The following is a 16057-nucleotide window of genomic DNA, read 5'->3' as shown; positions in this document are numbered from 1 at the left end:
CCTTTACCCTTTTCCTGCCCTCCCCAAGGCCTGGGCCCTTTCCCAGCCCTCCATGGATCTGTAAGCACTTGGAGTTCACTTTAGGGTGGAGCTGGAAGAAAGGGTTGCTCTGGTTGCTAGAGCTGTGACTTCGATGTTCTTCCAGGGAGGGCCACAAGGGGGCCACAGGAGTGCCAGGAAATTGTCAGCTGATGCCTGCACAGCCAGCCAGAAATTGTGCCAAGGAGTGATGGTCATGAGGGAGTGCCTCTCCTTGGGGAGGAAAGGGTAGTGCCTTTCTTGGCTGAATGAAAGGCCACAGCCATAGGACCAGGGGCCCTGCCCCAGGGTGTTGATGACCCAGCATGGAGGTCTCTGGCAGATCCTGCATTCCAAAGACACTGGACTCCAGATTTTTATGGCTGTGGGGAGTTAGGCGACTGCAGAATTAAGAGCCTTATAGGCTTTGGCAGGTAAGAGGACCCAAGGTAAGAACAAGAGCCAATGGGCACAAGCATTCAATATATAAGTGGCTCATTAGGTGTTTATTTTGTTCTATTTAAGAATTTGTTTTATTAAATTAATATAAAAATCTTTGTAAATCTCTATATACATCTGGTCATTGGAGGTTCCAGTATAAACCCATCTTAGTTCTACCCTTTTCCCTTCAAAGGGGAGCAGAGGTCAAGGGACCCCACCCCCATCCTGCCAGGGTGGTGCCAATCTTCCTGCACTTGGAAGTCTTCCTGCAGGTGGGTGCTGGGTGAGATTCCAGGTAGGATGAACTGGGAGAAGCTAGCATCCCAGGTTTGGGCAGGGGGCTGGGGCTCCAGCTTTTGGCTGCAGCTTCCTCCTGCTTTCCCAAGGCAGAAGGTTTATGGCTACCACAATCCTGGGCCACCCATGGAAGGGTTCACTGGCACTTGTCGTCGCTGTCAGAAGGGCTGCCTTCCCGGGGGAGGCCGTGGCGGGAGCGGGGCCCCCAGAGTGCATGCACCTCAGTGGTCTCTGTATCACTGCTGCTGGTGGCACTGTCTCGGAAGCTGGCGAGGGGTGGCCGAACTTTCACCCCCTGTGCTGTGACAGAGCCCTCGATGGCCTTCCGGAGCTGGAAGGTGAGAGTGTCAGCTGTCTGGACTTGGGGATCCCTGCTCAAGCCCCTCCCCAGCACTCCCCTGGAGGAACCAAACATAAGCTTCCATGTCATCTGGAATTGGATATGGCTTTGGTGGCTACTGCCATCTCACCTCCTTTAGGGTAACAATTCCAATGAGTCTGCCAATACTGGTGACATAAGCATGGTCCACTCCCAGTAGTGAGAAGATGGTGTGAGTCTGCAGGGTGGGGAGAACACATATTGGACTTCATGTTGGAAGGGGCAGCTCTAAACCACAGGATGAAGGGACCCAGGAGAAAGTGTGTGTGTGAGTGTCCCAGATAATGGGAGGAAGGGGACAGGTCTACTAGAGGGAAAATAGAATGTTTCTGTGCTTCTAGGTTTCAGAAACTTGACAGCTGAAATCCCTTATGTTGTTTCTATTGATGGGCTCACCCTCATTCCCTGTTTTGCTTTGGGCCCTCTCCCAAGCTTTCAAATGTGATCCCCAATAGTTAAGAAATTGGGCCAGATGCAGTGTCACATGTTTGTAATCCCAGCAACTTGGGAGACTGAGACAGGAGAATTTCGAGTTCAAAGCCAGCCTCAGCCACTTGGAGAGGCCCCCATCTCCAAATAAAATACAAAAAAGGGCTGGGGATATGGCTCAGTGGTTAAGCCCCCTGTGTTCAATCCTTAGTACCAAAAAAAAAAAAAAAGGAGTTCAGAAATTGTCAGCCAGTTCCCCTTGCTATAAGTGGATTGTCTTGAAAACAGCTTTCCTGACTCAGCACTTCCTGGAATTTTGGCCTATCAATTATGTCACTGTTCTGAGTTTAATTGTAAGCTTCTTGGCTTAATGGTTGAATCAAGATGGGCAGTAATAACCCTGCTTCTTGAGTACCAATTACTCAGAACTCACTTAAATTGTCTTAACACCCCTCAAATGTTTTCTTTTACACTGAAATTCTATAGGAAGGGATTTCTAGAATTTTCTTAACTTTTTCCATCTAAGACATGACAGTATTTATAAAAAGAGGCAAAAAGTTCAGTTTTGGAAAAAGCTCCTCTGTGTTTCTTCAGTACCTACAATTGTCATGTGATTAGCAAGTCCTTCCTCATATCTAACTTGAATCCTACATGCTACAAGTCAGCCTTAATTTCCTTGTATGACTCCAGTGGGAAACATCTTTATTATAGGGTTTCTTGTTTTAATAAACCCGTAGCCTTGTCATCTTATGGTCAAATAATCCCTCTCATCTTCTCCCAAGAAGCCTATTAAATAGTTTCCTTGGATTTTCCTAATCAGAGTGGGGATTGATAGGCAATAGGTCTTTTAGGGTTGCCAATCACTTGTCTGTGGCAATCACCAAGCTGCACCAATATACTTCCTAGACATCCTTGTCATTCACCCTGGCTATCAGTCGCACTACCTTCACTAGGACTAGGGCCACTCTCTGGCTTGGCTCTGCCATCCTGTTTTCTCAGACTTGCTCAGTGCCTAGCTTCCATGAGATTCTTTCCAAGTCAACCCCAACTTGTCTTCCCAGCCTGATTCCATGGTGCACCTCAGCTTCCAGACTCACTCAGTTTTCAGTTCTGTTCTGAAAAATACTCATTTCTTCCACACCTCAGATCTTCCCTCACTGTACGATCTTTTAAAATTTCCCACTGTTCATTCTTCAGGATAAGTAGCAGTAGTAATTCCTAACACATTTTAAATATTTACTCTGTGTGAGGCACTGTTGTAAGTGCTTCACATGTCTCATCCCCTTTAATCTTCAAAAAACCAAATGAGGCAGGTTCCCTACTTTACAGATAAGTGAAATGAAGCACAGAGAGGCTAAGAAATTTGCCAAGGTTACACAGCTAACCCACACGTGGCAGTGAGGATTTGGGTTCAGCTGGTCTGGCCCTTACACTAGCACTTTCGCCTCACAACTCCCACTGTTTCTCCCTAGGTGGCACCTAAATGAATGAGGGACCTGTCGGCACATGATCAATAGTTGCACAGGTTCTTGAATAGTCTCCAAAGTATTCTCTCTCCTCTTGGAATATTTCCTTCTGAACTTGATTGGGCTGCTACTTACTGGTTCTTTGGGCCTGCAAGGACATTTTGAATTCTAATCTTTTATGTTGTTATCATCCCTAGTTTATTGCACTTTTGTTAATTAGTTCCTCAAAGGCTTCTTTTCCTCAGATTTTTAAGTTTGTAACAAACACCTGCTTTGTCTTTTTTGATTTAATTAGACATTAGGGAGCCCACTGGAGGGCCCAAATTTCTTGGGCTTGAGAACAGTGAACTGATAGGAAGAGACAATGTGGTCTTCTGAAAGCATCCTGGGTGCAGGACCTAGAGATCTGAGTTCTGGCTGACTCTTTTCCTATATACTAGAATGGCTTAGACCAAGGCTTTTTTTTTTTTTTTTTAATAATATATTTTTAGAAGTTGATGGACCTTTATTTCTTTTATTTATTTATTTATTTATTAACTAATTAATTAATTTATTTGTGGTGTTGAGAATTGAACCCAGTGCCTCACACATGCCAGGCAAGAACTCTCTACCCCTGAGCCACAACGCCAGCCTGATCACAAGCTTCTGAGTCAGACCATCTTATATTCCAGGTTCAGTGCCACTTCTAACTAGCTGTGTGACCTTGACCAACTTGCTTACCTCCTTGAATCTCAATTTCTTCTATAGAAATTGGAATATCACAATATCTATCTTACAGCGTGGTTGTCAGGATTAAATTACACACATAAGGATCTCAGCACAGTGTCTGGCACATAATAACACTCAAAAAATATCTTCATCATCATCATCATCATGGTGTCTGAAGATTAAGATGGTCAATCATTGTGGAAAAGCTTTAGTGGTCTTAGTGACAAAAGCTTTAAATAAAAGCCTAAGTATTATCTTCAGGCCTATCTCCTTTTTTTCTTGTAACTGTATTGCAATTCCCCATTCATTTTAATCTGAGGTCTTTATCTAAAGGCTGGCAAGTTCCTTTATGGCTGTTTGCATTTTTGTTTCTCTTGTCCCCTGTCCTTCCTGTCTCCACCTCTGCTTGTACATGCAGTGCTGACTCCTTTAGACACAGAGTGTCTAAGCCAGCCACCCAAGCTATGGACCTTGGGAGTTTTACCTGCTGTTGCCTGTCCCTTCTCCCCACACCTCCCAATCGAGGCTTGGACATTTAGTCTGTCAAACATTTAGATTATGTGAGGTGTGCCTGCACTTCCTGTCTTCACTTGGAAGTCTCTAGTTGCCCACTGGCACCAGCTACCTCTTTGAAGCCCCAAAGCCATATTCCCCAGAAGGCCCCTACCTTCCTCAGGTGTCTGTCTCACCCCCAACTAACCTATCTGGGCTGAATTTCTCTCCCCATTTCTGCAGCCATGTTGCCTTTCTGCTGAGCTATTTTCCTGAGCCTCTACTAGTTTTCCTTTGGCCCACATTAAATCAGACTTTCTGGGGTCTGACATTCCAAGCCCCCCACTGAGTGTTTCTCATCTTTGTTTGTTTATTCTCTGCAGTCTCTCCACCCCTACTTGGCTATTTGTTAGCTTGTTTATTAGATTTTCTTATCCTGACTGTTTCTCACCCGATTTTTTCAGTGTGGGCGTATCAGCCTTGTTGAGCTCTGGCAGCCTCCTGCCTAGCTCTGACCCTGGCCTGGCCTTCTGGCTTCCAACCAGATCAAGCTCTGTCTTTGTTACTGCTTTGGTCCAGTGTTCCTGGGGGTGAGGCTAAGCAGAGGAAAAATGATGCCTGGCTCTACTAGGAGCAGGGCAAAGTTAAGGAGCCTTGGCTTTCAGCCTCCTATGGCTCAAAGCAACGTATCTGAAAAATATCTCAACACTGAGTCTACTCTCACCCCCTTCCTTTCTCACCATTGACATGTGGGTGTGGGCGTGGAGCGCGGGTCGACCAGATCCCTACCCTGTTCCACACAGGCCACTGGCCCTACCTTGTGCAAAGAGGTGCGCTCCACCAGCTGGAAGGGGGCAGGATCAATTTTGCAGTCACTGAAGTTGACAGGTTCATCTAGTTGTTGTTCTTCCCACTCTAGAATCTGAGAGGAAGAGACTCTGAAGGTTAGGGAGAAGGTGTCAAAAGCTGCTCTCGCCTTCCTAAAGGTTGACTTTATTCTCCCCCATGGTCTTTCCCATCAGTCAAGATGATGACCGAACACACCCAGGAAGAAACAGGGTCCAAAGTCCAGGGCATCTTACCTCCTCAGGGCTCATCTCGCCTTCCAGGTCCGAGTCACTCTAGAAGTGGGGAGGGAGGTGAGTGGAACCCCAGCTCTGGGAGGTTTACCCAGCCTAGACTCTTGGCCCTCCCTGCCCAGTGCTCCTGAGCTTCAGTGCAAGATGCTGAACATACCGCCAAGGAGATTCGGACCCGCTTCAGCTTGCGCTTGTCACAGGATTCTGGCTTCTCCAACTTTGTCAGAGCCAAACCAGGGAGGAGAGGAGGAGAGGTTATAGGAAGAAGGGAGGTGAGGAGTGTATGGGAGCTCAGCGGAAAGGGCACCCTGCAGGATAGTTGAGAGGGCAGAGGGCAGGGAGAATAGGGCATGCCTTGCAGGGTTAATGGAGAGGGGGTCTCAGCCATGGTGGCTCCAACCACTCACCTCTGAAGCAGCCTCTGGAGGTGGACTGCCACAGAAGAGGCTCCTGAGGGCAATGCCTGCTGATTCCACATTGCCTGTGTACCCAAACACAAGGCCCCAGGGGAAATGTCATCTTTGGGGAAGAGAACCAGGAGCGGTAAAGACAAGGAGAGAGGTCTCATTTCTACCCCTGGCCCATCTGGGCAGCCTCTTCTAGCTGGGATGTGCTCTAGCAAAAGGGGTGAGGAGGAACCCTGTGGCCCTCAGGGGCTTGGCTTGGGCTGTGTCTGGGAAAGAGAGATGGGCTCACCTGTGGGAGTCTCCCTGAGGTTGTTGGCATTGCTGGGCCCCCTCTTGAGAGCAGGCTTCAGGGGCTTGTGAGTCTCCCCACGGGATGCAGGGAAGCCTGAGTCTTCTGTGTTCACCTGCAGAGGCAGGAAAAGGCTGGGGAGGCTGTGGCCCCAGACCACCCTCTAAATCATCTTCCCCATCAGTCTACATAATAGCACTGTGGAAGTGTGTATGGCTGTGGGGCTTTCCCCCTCACCTGGAAGCGGACAGATGTCCCTGGACTAGGGGGACTCTCCTGATCAGAGGGTGGAGATGTTTGGGCCTTTCTACGTTCCTGCATGTACTGCCGCCGGCGGGTGGGGCTCAGTTGAGCTGCCAGTAACGCCACCACCTGTGAGCGCTCAATGGACCCCAGCAGGATCATAGACTCTGGATAGAGCAAGTGGGAAGGCTCAGATGCTGGAGGGTGACCCTCCCACCCCCTGGACCTTCTCTCACACCCAGATTGGGGCCTTGGATATAGGCTGCACGCCACAGGAAAACCCCTGCCTGGCAAGTGCTAACCCATTCCCTTTGCAACCAAGGAGATTAGTCCTGAGCTCCCTTGCCCCTTCCTGAGCAAGGACCCTGGGAGGTGCTCACAGCACCTGGGAACCCTCCTAGCCTCACCAGGGGACTCCACTAGGGCCAACATGCGACCCTTGGTCCTGTGCAGTGCCAACCGCAGGTCCCGGAAGGTGCAGCTGAGGGCCACATGGGGAACATCCCGCACCATGATGTCCTCCACTCGCACCCGGTACTGCCTAGGGGCAGAGTGGGGTACTCAGTTTGTGGTCAGCGTAAGGAGAACAGCCCAGAGCACTACAACCCCAGTGCCACAAGGAAGGTCCCACAGCCCCAGAGGACAAGGGACAAAGGGCCAGGTGTCCAGGAGTGTACCCAACCTCCCCCACCCTTTTTCTTGGTACTGGGGATTTAACCCAGGGGCACTCTACCACTGAGCTACACCCCCAGCCTTTTTTATTTTTTGAGACAGGGTCTCACTAAGTTGCTTAAAGCCTCCCTAAGTTGCTGAGGCTGGTCTTGAAATTGTGATTATCCGGTCTCAGCCTCCTGAATTGCTGGGATTACACATGTGTGCCACTGTGCCTGGCCTCACCCTTCTTTTTGATCAGTTGGGGCCAGCTACAGGGAACCCCAGGGTGAGGGCAGTCTGAAGGGGAGGGAGGGAGCAAGGTGACCAGTCTCCCAGCTTAGGACCTTGCTGGAGGTGGGTGAGAGGGCTCCTAGGAAGCCTTCTGCCCCTCACCCACACCCCCTTTGCACCCGGTCCTCCATACTGGTGGCGGCCCCAGCCCAGCTCAGGCAGGTAGGGCAGTTTCTTGATCCTGATGATGCTGTCATAGAGTGAGGGCTGCAGGCTCTGGGCAACAGCATTGGCCAGGATGACGGCAATCATGACAGGCAGGATGTGGGCGATCTGGCCTGTGAGCTCGAACACAATCACGGCCGTGGATACTGTGTGTGTCACTGCTCCTGCCAGTGCAGCTGCCCCTGGGGACAGCCATTCTCAGTCTCCTCAGGGTGCCCAGGTGCCAGAAGACCCTCCCTTCCCTGGGCAGGGCCTCTGGTGGTCCCTTAGGGCTGTCCTATATGGTCCTTGGGATTGGAACTCTGTGTCTGCCAGCAGAGGGCACCAGAGCCTCAGACTCTGTGGCTGGGGCAGTGGTCTTCCAAGGCAGATACAGACCACTGGGGGTATTTGCCTAGCATGCAAGACCCTGGGCTTGATCTCTAGCACTGCAAAGCAAAGAGACCTAGGGCACTCACCAACCACTGCATAGCCCCCAGGAACAATCCTGTAGGTGCTGCTGTCTGTGTGAATCCCATCTGGGAACCAGGCAGCCATGCTTTCACCCACCAGACGTCCAAATGCTGCTCCTTCAGGGAGGGGGGTGGGAAGAGAAAAAGGTAGTGGAGGGGGAGGGCAGGGGCACTAGGAAGAGAAAGGGTCAGAGGGTAGGGGAGGGGCCAGTGGGTCATTCAGTGCAGGGGGCAGCCTTGCAGGGTTGGGGGTTTGGGCAAGGGGCTGGACCAAAACCCACTCCTGGGCAGAGAGGGGACAGCCAGGGGTAGACAAAGTAAGGGGAGGGTACAGGCTGGGAGGGCAGGCAGTTGCAAACTCACCGATGACAAAGACAGGCATGAAGGCCCCGCAGGGCACTGGGATGGTTGTGGCCAGTGCAGACATCCAGAACTGCAGACAGGAGGCGGTTTAAACAAGTAGAGGTGCCCCCCAGGGGAGCCTGCCTTGCTTATCAGCAGGAACAATCTCCCCAGGTATCCCAGAATCCCAGGAGGTGAAAGGAAGGGAAAGGACTCTGGAACCAGATGGCTTGGGTTCAAATCCTTACACACCAGTAACTGTGTGACTGTGGGTCAGTTACTTAACTTCTTTGGCTTCAACTCCCCATCTTTAAAACAGGGATAAGAGCATCTTTCTTACAGCACTGCTATGAGGCTTAAAGGAGGTAACACAAAGCAAGGGGCCAACTCCTGTGCCTAGTAAGCCTATGTAATGCTAGGGATATATATACATATATATATGTGTAGGAAGCCCCACCTTCATGAGAATGAAGATGACCAGGGTGAGGAAGACGTTGGCACGCGGTGGGCTCCAGGCCTGTGAGGTGCTGGGTTGCTCTAGTTCCTCTACCAGGCCCTGGCGAACCCATGTCCGGTTGTCAAACAAGGTGACCAGTGTCTCTTTCTGTGAAAGCTAAGGTGAACAAGATGCCTCAGGCTTGGGAACATCAAGATGCTGGGAAAGAGCCCACAGGAACCCACAAGAACAAGGGATCCCAGAGTCACATTGGGGCTGTTGATTTTAGAAGGACTGTGTCTCAAGGGAGAGTGCATGTGTCTATTTTGCCTGCGGTTACCTGTCCAGCCATGAACTGCCCAAAGCCAGGGGGGAAGGTCAGAGTAGAGATGAGCAGGGTCACCAGAGCCGGGAAGAGCAGGCGTCTAGAGATGTAGGTTTCACAGCATCAGGCACGGGTGGCGTAACCTCCTATAGACTGGCGATGAGCTGAGTGCCCTCACATACCTCAGGGCTGAGGTCAGAGCAGAGTCTTGGCTCTTATATGAAAGCACACAATCCTGAGAAAAGGTCCCCTTTACTGTTGACGACATGACAGCCCCGAGGCTGATGGTGGACCAGGGTTATTACAAGAGCTGAGGGGTCTGACCCAAAGGCCTTTCTGCCGCTCCTTAACTCTACATAGGTAGTAGCAGCAGAAAATCCATCCCTAACCCTCTTTTGGACAACTCTGAGCTGTGACTATACCCTCCACCCTCAGAAGCCCCAGCTGAAGGGCACATTGTGAGGGCATAGAGACACTTCTGCCTCTGTCTGTCTCTCTGTGGTGACTTAGGGCAAAGGTTAGTGTAAAAGAAGCTGGGGTCACTCATGAAATTGACCAAAGGTGCTGTAAAGAGCAGGTTCAGTGGGCTGCCCTCTCCCTTAAGGATGTCAGTTTCAGTGAGAGTCACATTTCAGGCCTCTCCACTCCCAATCTTCAGGGTCACAACTGAGAGCTATATTCCAGAGATAAAAAAATCTCATCCATTCTCCTGGGTCACAGAGGGTAAACCAAGGCAAACATTCTCCAAGGAACACTGCTATCTGGGCCAGGCCAGAGGACCCGAGAAAGCTTTAGTCTTTGATCCCAAATATCCTTTGCCACTGACTAAAAATTCAACTTTCCAGTAATTCATATAAATATCAAAATGTTCAGTCAGCCTGGAGACACCACTGGCTAATTTCTCAGTGTGGTGCCTAGGCCACTATCTCATTCCTCACTGTTCCCCACCCCATGTGGCCCTCATACAGCCCAAAGCAGCCTGGAGAAGAGTCTATGACCAACTCACTTCCTCATGAGGAAGCGATTGATGGTTTTCTGCTTCCGCATCACCTGGACAATCTTCCGGTTCAGGTAGACAAAGAGGGCTCCCCCAAAGCCACTAGCAATGCTGGAGAAGGAAGAAGCACTAGTGTTGAAGAGGGTCTTCTTATGGAAGCCTCCCTCCTATCTGCCCCCAGCTCCTCACCCAATGACAGCAAAGGCTGGCAACTCCTGCAGGTCAAAGGGGAAGTCGAGCCGGAACCGGGTTTTGAAGAGAGCAGTAATGGTCTCTGAAGGAGGAGTGGCAGGGAGGCAGATCTAGCTTCAGGGATCGCCCACTCAAACCATCTTGGGCTCCCTCATCCCCCAGGTGCCTCCTACCTTCATCACGGTTCCAGACTGCCAAGACCCGGAAGATGAAGGCACTGAAGGTGGCAGCAAAAAAGCCCCGCCAATAGTTTCGTACAGCAAAGAAGGTGGAGGTGACCTCGATACTGAAGAGGACACCTGCCAGGGACAGGTGAGAGCATCACTTGAGGCCTGGACCTGGTCTAAGGACTCAGACCCAGAGGAGGGGGCAGAGGAGGAGAGGCCAAGGGCAGGGTTGGGTGGCTGTGCTGGCCAAGGAGCCCTACCTACCTCCAATAGGCGCTGCAAAGCAGCAGCCCACGCCCACAGCACAGGCAGCAGCCAGCATCTCAGTGTTCCGGGATTCATTCTGGCAAGAGTGGTGCAAGAGGGCATCAGCCTGGGCTCAGCACCTACCCACCCCATGTCCCCCAGGGTTCCCCTTACCTCGTAGATACCCCCAAAGAGGGAAAGGAACTTGCTGAGAAGGGCAGCACACATGCTTGCGATATGCACAAAAGGGCCCTGCAGGGTGGGGGCCTATGATGAGTGGGGAGGGGCCCTGCCCTGACCTTGGCCTGGCCTCTTCCTCCACTGGGAGGGACCCATTCCCCAGCCTGCAGTTTACCTCTTTGCCAAGGGGCATCCCACTGCCCAGGGCACAGGTTAGCCCAATGACCTTAGCCACAAAGGTCTTGAGAGTGAGGTATTCTTTCAGCACCACTCCCCGCAAGATGGTCTTCATCTCGGGGATGCCAGACCCTGCAGGGGATTCATGCCCAGAAAAGTCATTTGATGTACACATTTCAGGAGGCCTGACCTCTGCCCTCTCCTCTCTCCTATCATACCAACAGCCTGAGGGGCCAGGATCTGTGTGAATCCAGCTGAGAAAGTGATGAGGACGACAGGGTAGGTGACCCAGGCCAGGTACTGGAGTAAGATGCTGGTGTTTAAGCCCCGAGACATCCACTGCTGGGCTGTGGAAAGAGGACATGCTGCTGGATCCCCAGTGCACACACTGACCCCTGGACACTGGGACACACTGATATGACAGGTTTTCCCAGGAATACCACACAGAGCCTGGGCACAGATAAAAGGAAAGAGGCCCTAGGGGGCATACACTGGAATAAAGCCCACTATAGGTAAGAGAGTCAGTTGGTAAGAGGCAAGAAGTTATGCTGGGTGTGGTGGGGCACATCTGTAATCCCAGTGGCTTAGGAGGCTTTGCAAGTTCAAAGTCAGCCTCAGTGATTTTAACAAGGCCCTAAGCAACTTAACGAGACCCTGTCTCTAAATAAAGTATATAAAAAAAAAAAAAGGCTAGAGATACAGCTCAGTGGTTAAGCAGCCCTGGGTTCAACCCCCCAAACAAAAAACAAAACAAAAAAGAAAACCACCATGAAGTTATGACCTAGGGGAGTGGCAGCATTTATGCCTGAAGATGGGCAGTTAGACTGTGTGGGGAAAGTGATCAGTGGCCAAGAAGCCAAGAAACCTCAACAACTGTTGCACACGTGAAGCAGGTTGGTTCTCCCCAGTCCTCCCCCTGCTAGCCTTTGCTCTCACCCTGTAGACAAACAGCAATGGCATAATCCATGGCCCAGCTGACCAGTGCCATGAGGAGCCCCAGTAGGACCAGGAAGATCCAATCTTCGCCAACCCTGGATACTAGGAACTTGTGGCAGCGTACGGAACAGACTGGGAGGAGGGAAGGTAAGATCAACAGGGAGGCTGGCACCAAAGTTCCCCTTCCTCCATTGGTAGCTCCAATGGCTTCATCCCCCATTAGCACAGCACAGCTCAGCCAGGTCCCCTGCCCCAACCCAGGTCTCACTGCGGCATTTGGCGCAACGGCTCTGTCCATATTCCAAGAGCTCTGGGGGAGCCCGAGGGGAAGGAGGCCCCTTCCAGGGCTCAGGGCCTCCCAGGCGAATCCGAGCAGCTTCCTCTTTGGCAAAGGCCCCAAGTTCCTGAGTATACCGGCCATACATCTGGAGCAATGGGGAAGATGGGGCATTAGTGTGCATGGGCTGAGTGGGGATGAAGAGAGGGCTCCTGGGGCCTTGACTCCCCTTCTCCCCACCCCATATTGTATACCCTCTTGAACCCACAGTTCCCACTCTGGCTTGGAGTGTGGGAACAATGCACATTGCTGAGTGTGGGGGCTGCCCTGGCTAGAGTGACAGGGACAGCCAAGGTACAGGGACATAGACCTGGGGGTGGCAGAATAATTGGTCCTCTTCTCATAGGCCAGAGGTGGGAGCACTGAAGAGGAGTGGGAGGGAAAGCTCCAGAAGAGGGAAAAGATGGAAAGGCCTAAGGCACAGTCTGAAAGTGGGAGGAAGGTCAGAGAATAAGGGATGGTCAAGGGCATATGGGCAACAATAAGAGCCTGGTAGAGCTGAGGGCAGCTGAGTAGGGCCTAGAAGCAGGCGCGGCCCCAATCCTTATCACGTTCCTGCTGGGCCTCTGGCCTGTTACCAAATCAGCTGCACCCCTCCCACCCACCCTAATCCCCTTGTCCCCATTCTCCACCCCCACCCCCCACTAACCAGCCCGCCCAGCAGGGAATGGAAAGCTTCTCCAGGAGGGTGGAGAGTGCTTGGTGGCCTCAGCCCCACTCTAGAGCTGCCCAGAGTCCAGTGGCAGGTCGGGGACAACAGAGGCTATGGATGGCAAAGCTGTGACTGTGGATGCTGGGTGATGGGACGGGAGAGTCGCCGAGCTATGGCTAGACCTGCCAAGCTGGGCGTGTGTTGGGGGGTGGGGAGGAGTAGATTCCGGCTGCCACCCGCAGAGCTTCAGGACACAAAGGGCTCCTGTTGGGGCTGGGGTTGGAGGGGGGAGAGGGAGGGACAGATAGAGACACACAGAGAGGGTGAGAGATAGTGAGAAAAGGGAGAGGCTCAGAGAGGAGAACTAGAGAGAGGTCAGAGAAAACGACAGAAATGAGAGGGGAAGAAGCAGGGAGGAGGAAGAGTAGAATATATAGAGACAGTGTACGAGGGGGGAGGTGAGAGACAGACAAAAGGGTAGGAAGGAGAAGGGGGAGAGGCTGGAGCAGAGAGTGCTGGGAGAGAGCTTGACCCTGAGAGCTCATTCCTGAGATAGAGACACAGGGGAAGGAGATGGAGATGTGGCTGGTGCAACAGAGACACCATCTCAGAGGTCAGGTGCCTGGCTCCATGGTCAGTGCTTCTCTCTTTGGCCTGTGCGGACTGACAGATATCTTCCACCTTATCCCAAGGGCTTGTTCTGCTCCCTTTGCTCGGTTCCCACACCTACCACCTCTCCCAGTCATCCTGTTTCATCCAGTCTCCCTTTCTCCCTCTCTCTCTTGTAATTGGGCACCTCCCTGACTCAGTTCCAGCCCAGCCCCTCTTCTCCTGGAAAGGTTCCCTCCCTGCCACCTTCCTGGGCAAATTCCAGCCCAGGCTGATAAAAAGGAGCCATGGGGCATTCCTTTACCTTGGGCTTGGGTCTCCTGCTCAAGTGACATAAGCCACTCAAATGGCTTCTCAAATATTAAATAACAGTTGTGGCCATGAATCAGCTCAGAACCCAGGACCCCTGCTTCAAATGAGGTCAATGGACACCAGGGGTTGGGTGGGATCTGCATCCCCAGGACCAGCAAGGCCATAGGTCCCAATTTCCACACCCATATCTGCTTCACGCATCCTCCTGTTCTCCAGGGTGGCAGGTCACTTTTCCCCCCAGAGGATCAACTGATCCAGCCTTTGCTGCTTTTGAGACCAAAAAGGCAGAAGCTGGGGTGAGGTTTGAGTCTGATCACCTGTCTACACACTCTAGATTCTATGCCCAGCAGAATGTCATGTACATGGCAGGGACACAGGGAATGTCTTGGATGGTGGAGAGAGGAGGAGTGTGGAGAACGTTCAAGGATGTGAATGGTACTGGGGAGGGGTACTGGCCCTCTGAGACTTGGGCTCAGATGGTGAGGAGAGGGGCAAAGAAACGTGTGTGTTGGTGTGGGGGTAAAGGGAGGCACACCACAGAAAAACACTTGGTGTCATTGTCCTTTGCAGGCCCCCAGGCTCAGGCAGAAACCAGCAATCAGCTTTCCAACCTTTTGGAGCTGCAGCCACTTAAGACTCTCTGCCTCAGTTTCCCCAGCTCAGATGACTGAGGAGGAGGTAGGGCAGACCCGCAACCCTTGCGCTTCCTAGGGTAATCTGGAGCAGCTGTGTCGAAGTGCAACCCCTTTGAGCTCGGCTCGGCTTCACTTACCAGGGTCTGCTCGTACTGCAGCGCTCGCGGCTCCATCCCTTCCTCGGCCGCCACGGCCCCCGTGGCCGCCATCTCCGCGTACTGCCCTCTGGCTTTCCTCTGCTGCTCGGGCTCTGGCCTGGACTCGGCTCACAGCCCGCAGAACCCGAGCAAGCACCCGTCCGGTTCCCGTAGCCCGAGCGGCCGAGTGCAGAGTGCGGCGGGCCCCGGGCGGGCGCCGCAGGCTCAGCCTCCCGCTCCCGTCCCCTCCTAGGCGGGCGGGCCGAGGGCGGTGCCCTCTGCGCCGCTCCGCCCGCCGGCCCATCCGGAGGGGCCGGCCCATCCCCGCTGGGGTCTGCGCTGGAGACGCCTCCCAGGATCGAAAGAAGCGGTAGGGGGCGCTTTGAGTGCAAGCCCGCGCCCCTCCCGTGGAGGCTGGGGACTGACTGGGGCGCCCGCGGCTGGGGCGAGGGCGGGTCCGCTGGGCACGTGGAGGGGCCGGGCCAGGTCCACAGCTCTCTGCAAGGGGCAGGAGGACCTGGAGAGGCTGGGGTTCCGTAGGGCTTGGGGCTGGGGGCTCCAAACCGTCTAAATTGGGCCCTTGAGACTCGATTCGTCAGGAGCAGCCCCTTCTCTGCTCCTAGAGAGGAACAGGTGGCTCAGGAGAACCTGGGTAGTCCCTTCTGCCCCATCCAGGGTGCAAAGCAAAGCTGGGAGCGATTCAAGGGGAATTCTAGGCTGCCTTCCTCATTCCCTCCCCTTCTTTCTTTCCTCGGGGTTCCCTGAAGGAGGTGCACCTGGAGCTGCCGGGCCTGCGGGGTGTGCCGGGGAGAGGGCACGGGAAGAGGTGAGGCCTAAGGGAAGGGAGTTGTAGGTGCTGGGGAGGCCACTCCTGAGAGGCGGGTGTGGGGGAGCAGAGGTCGCTTCTCCCTGGCAGGGCCCAACGAGAAACCCGAGTAGCTGCTGACGTCTCTCTGTGTTGGGGGAATGACCTGCTGGGGCTCCGCATTCTCTATCAGGGTCCTTGGAAAGACAGAACAGGGTGGGGTGAGCACAGGGTGGATAGGCAGTTAGAGCTAGAACCACGGGAGAGCGCAGTGCCTAAGAAACAATTCGTAGGAAGGCGCAGTACGAGGGTGAGGGGCATTTGGGAGGCAGCGGCAGTGCTCAAGGGGAGGGGTCAGTTCCCAGTGTAGAGGCAGTATGAGAGGAGTGAGCAACCAGGAAGAAGCGGCAGTCTGAGGGGAGACCTCTCTTCTTGGATAGGGGGACAATGCAAAGCCGAAGGGGCATGTAAACCACTGTGTAGAAGGAGGGCAGTGGTGGGGAAAAGGGCAGAACCAAGTTCAAGGGGCAATGCTTTGAGGGAGCGCAGTGTGAGGGGGTTTGGGTCAGACTGGAGGGGAGGTGTGGAGAGGAGAGCAGGGCCCAGGGAAGGAGGGTAGTGGTGGGGAGGTTGCAGCACCAGGGGAGGGGACAGTGCAGGCTTTTCTCTTCTCCATAGTGACATCATGGCAAATTCCCAAACTGGACGGCCCCGGCTCGGGTGACGTCCAGCAGGGCCGAACCGGCCCGGGCCGGCCCCGGG

General features: G+C 53.2%; 1 protein-coding gene across 3 annotated transcripts; it reads right to left on the bottom strand.

Annotated features, from left to right (window-relative positions):
* Nucleotides 1-74: 74 nt before the first annotated feature.
* Nucleotides 75-15837, bottom strand: CLCN2 (chloride voltage-gated channel 2). Of its 3 annotated transcripts, none has more exons than XM_079100644.1 (22): nt 14491-15812; nt 12077-12233; nt 11809-11940; nt 11091-11219; nt 10871-11004; nt 10690-10767; nt 10534-10612; nt 10276-10401; nt 10100-10184; nt 9920-10021; nt 8929-9013; nt 8610-8765; nt 8174-8243; nt 7817-7927; nt 6243-6415; nt 6006-6120; nt 5717-5790; nt 5467-5526; nt 5313-5351; nt 5048-5152; nt 1227-1313; nt 75-1087 (listed from the first exon to the last, which is right to left on the bottom strand). In XM_079100644.1, the coding sequence occupies exons 1-22, from the start codon at nt 14560-14562 to the stop codon at nt 893-895; spliced, it is 2364 nt and encodes a 787-aa protein (XP_078956770.1). In that variant the 5' UTR covers nt 14563-15812; the 3' UTR covers nt 75-892. The 3 variants fall into 3 exon arrangements, with proteins under 3 accessions (XP_078956770.1, XP_078956769.1, XP_078956771.1); XM_079100643.1 differs by lacking the exons at nt 12077-12233; nt 14491-15812 and adding exons at nt 6656-6789; nt 7327-7540 and having other exon boundaries at nt 11809-11955; XM_079100645.1 differs by lacking the exons at nt 75-1087; nt 1227-1313; nt 5048-5152; ... (2 more) ...; nt 5717-5790; nt 6006-6120 and adding an exon at nt 7327-7540 and having other exon boundaries at nt 6401-6789; nt 14491-15837.
* Nucleotides 15838-16057: the final 220 nt, after the last annotated feature.

The sequence above is a fragment of the Sciurus vulgaris genome (genome assembly GCF_902686455.1).
Source record: "Sciurus vulgaris genome assembly, chromosome: 10".
NCBI classification, from domain to species: Eukaryota; Metazoa; Chordata; class Mammalia; order Rodentia; family Sciuridae; genus Sciurus; species Sciurus vulgaris.
The sequence above is the reverse complement of the archived record's forward strand: the minus strand, read 5'-3'. Positions and strand labels throughout refer to the sequence as shown.

Excerpts from the sequence above, each read along its gene's own strand:
- CLCN2 (XM_079100643.1), bottom strand. The coding sequence starts at position 11,860 with ATGGCACTGGTCAGCTGGGCCATGGATTATGCCATTGCTGTTTGTCTA. Across the intron at positions 10,402-10,533 it reads CTTTGCAGCGCCTATTGGAG|GTGTCCTCTTCAGTATCGAG; the intron begins GTAGGTAGGGCT and ends TGTCCCTGGCAG. Across the intron at positions 6,121-6,242 it reads GGACATCTGTCCGCTTCCAG|GTGAACACAGAAGACTCAGG; the intron begins GTGAGGGGGAAA and ends CTGCCTCTGCAG.